Source organism: Lichenostomus cassidix, unplaced genomic scaffold (assembly GCF_008360975.1).
Source record: "Lichenostomus cassidix isolate B80296 unplaced genomic scaffold, HeHo_3.0 HiC_scaffold_46, whole genome shotgun sequence".
NCBI classification, from domain to species: domain Eukaryota; kingdom Metazoa; phylum Chordata; class Aves; order Passeriformes; family Meliphagidae; genus Lichenostomus; species Lichenostomus cassidix.
In genome coordinates this window covers 2620999-2623788 of record NW_028147597.1, presented here as the reverse complement: position 1 = coordinate 2623788, position 2790 = coordinate 2620999, and the positions used below count along the sequence as shown (strand labels likewise).

The 2790-nt window shown below is 54.6% G+C and overlaps 1 protein-coding gene across 1 annotated transcript; it reads left to right on the top strand.

Annotated features, from left to right (window-relative positions):
- Positions 1-282: 282 nt before the first annotated feature.
- LOC146421966 (olfactory receptor 14J1-like) lies at positions 283-1231 on the top strand. The gene has a single exon (XM_085046817.1). It carries the CDS (start codon positions 299-301, stop codon positions 1229-1231), a length of 933 nt encoding a protein of 310 aa, XP_084902943.1. The 5' UTR covers positions 283-298.
- Positions 1232-2790: the final 1559 nt, after the last annotated feature.

Below are 2790 nucleotides of genomic sequence, written 5' to 3'. Positions count from 1 at the left end.
CCAAGTTAAAACACCAGGAGTGGCTCCTGCCCTCACTGTCCCCTGCACTGACTGGGGGAGCAGGTCTGACTCCCAGGTGTCCTGCAGGTCAAGGTCCAGATCCTCACACAACACTGGCCAGCAGCAATCAGGGCTCCAGCAAACAAGGTGAAGGAAGTGCTTGAGATACAGACAAGGAGGAGGTATTTAGTGGCAGGGAAGGCTCTATGAGAAAGGACTTTGACTTTTTTATTAGAAATCGCTTCAAAATTGTCAATTCTTTCCTCCTTCAACAGCTTCCAATGCCCAGAGACAGAAAATGTCCAACAGCAGCTCCATCAGCCACTTCCTCCTCCTGCCATTCGCAGACACACGGCAGCTGCAGCTCCTGCACTTCTTCCTCTTCCTGGGCATCTCCCTGGCTGCCCTCCTGGCCAACAGCCTCATCATCAGCGCCGTAGCCTGGAACCACCACCTGCACACCCCCATGTTCTTCTTCCTGCTCAACCTGGCCCTCACTGACCTGGGCTCCATCTGCACCACTGTCCCCAAAGCCATGCACAATTCCCTCTGGGACACCAGGGACATCTCCTACTCAGGGTGTTCTTCTCAGGTCTTTTTCTTTTTGTTCTTCAATTCAGCAGAGATTTCTCTCCTCACCATCATGTGCTATGACCGCTATGTGTCCATCTGCAAACCCCTGCACTATGGGACCCTCCTGGGCAGCAGAGCTTGTGCCCACATGGCAGCAGCTGCCTGGGCCAGTGGCTTTCTCAATGCTCTGCCGCACACAGCCAATACATTTTCCCTGCCTCTGTGCCACAGCAATGCCCTGGGCCAGTTCTTCTGTGAAATTCCACAGATCCTCAAGCTGTCCTGCTCACACTCCAAACTCAGGGAACTTTGGCTGCTTTCTGTTAGTGCCTGTTTAGCTTTTGGCTGTTTTGTGTTCATAGTTTTCTCCTATGTGCAGATTTTCAGGGCTGTGCTGAGGATCCCCTCTGAGCAGGGACGGCACAAAGCCTTTTCCACATGCCTCCCTCACCTGGCTGTGGTTTCCCTGTTCCTCAGCACTATAATGTTTGCTTACCTGAAGCCTCCCTCCATCTCTTCCCCAACGCTGGACCTCATGGTTTCAATTCTGTACTCAGTGGTGCCTCCAGTACTGAATCCCCTCATCTACAGCCTGAGGAACCAGGAGCTCAAGGCTGCAGTGTGGAGACTGATGACTGGACAATTTCGGAAACATTAAATTGGTTGCCACTTTCCAAAAATCACTTGTTACAGGAGTCTTCTTTAATGGTTCTTGTTGGTCGGTTGTGGGTTTTTTTTTTGTTTTAGTTTTTTACCATCCACAAATAAAAGTCATTGTGCCATTTCTCATTTTGCTTCTCTCCATCTTTGCTGTGACCCACAGACTGTGTCAATGAGGAGCTGTGCCCTCGGTGGCTTTAAACAAACTAAAGGATCTCCTAACCAAGTTTTCACCAGAGATCCCACTTTGTTCCCATCTGTGGAGCTGCAGCAGCAATGTCTGTGTGCAGAGCTGGGGCAGATCAGGGGTGGCACAGCAGCTGTGCCAAGGAGCAGCAGCACTTGGTGCTGCCAGTGCTGCTCCCGTGCCACTGCCCCGCTGCCCTGCTGCCCCTCGTGTTGCTGTAGGGCCTGAGTGCTCTCGGGGTCGCTGCCAGTGCTGGGGGTGGCAGTGCCGGGGCTGCAGCAGGGACAGGCCATGGGCACTGCTGGGGCACAGCTGACGCCTCAGGGCAGGGCCTGGGGGCTCGAGGCTCCTTGCCCAGGCTCTCTCCAGAACACGCCCAGGCCAATGCTGAGCAGAGAAAACCCCCGTGAGCAGCTGCAGGGTGGCCGTGGGCAGGCTGGGGGCAAACAGCATGGCTGGGGCTCTGCAAGATCCCTGGGGGAGCCGGGAAGGAGCAGCAGAGCAGGGGCTGATCCATCCCAACTTGTCTTGGATTGATGTTATGATAATCCTTTATCCCCTATCGTTGGCTTATATGCCCAAGAAAGAAAAATGTGTGGTCCTATCTCTTTAACTACACCCAGCCAAAGAGAGAAACGCGGGTTGTTTTGAAAACATTTTCCCCAAGCCTCGCTCCGGGGGAGGATTCGTCGCCCGGCAGAGACTGCCTGCTGGATGGGGGTCGGAGTGAGCTCTGCTCCCATTTTTTTTTTCCATTTTTTTTCTTTTTCCTAGTTTGGACCCCTTCTCTTCGATCTGCTTTGCTACCCGGAGACCCAGGAGGGCCAGAGGACAGCAGAGCTCTCCAGGGAGCTCCACCCGGCCCCGGGGGGGCGAGGAGGAGAGGGGCTGCGTCTGAGAGAAGGACTTTTTAATCAGGTTGAATAACTCCTTTTCACCTTGTTTCTTCCCCTTCCCCTGTGCCTTGCAGGGCACTCTGCGTGGTTTTGTCAAATAAATAGTTTTTTTCTTCACTTCCATCTAAGAGGTTCTGTTGTGGGTGGGGGAGGGGGTGTCGGGGCCCTTCGCTCTCGGAGGAGAGAGAGTCTTATCATTAACCCGGGACACCACTGCACTGGACAGCCCAGGGCAGCATCCCAGAGCGTCCTCATGGAGCTGCCAACAACATCCCCCCTTGGCAGCCCTGGCCTCTCCCCCAGCTCCCAGAGCTGCTTGATCCTTCCAGGCAGAGACACGGCAGCACTGGCTCAGGAGCCCTGTTTGCATTGCACACAGCAGGCGTGAGCACCCCATGGGGTTGGTGTGGGGAGATGAACCTGAATGAGCACAAACACCATCAGCCCTGGGGGCCAGCAAGGGCTGGGGATGGG

Bases quoted from the DNA above. Each gene is read 5' to 3' on its own strand.
- LOC146421966 (XM_085046817.1), top strand. From the start codon at position 299: ATGTCCAACAGCAGCTCCATCAGCCACTTCCTCCTCCTGCCATTCGCA.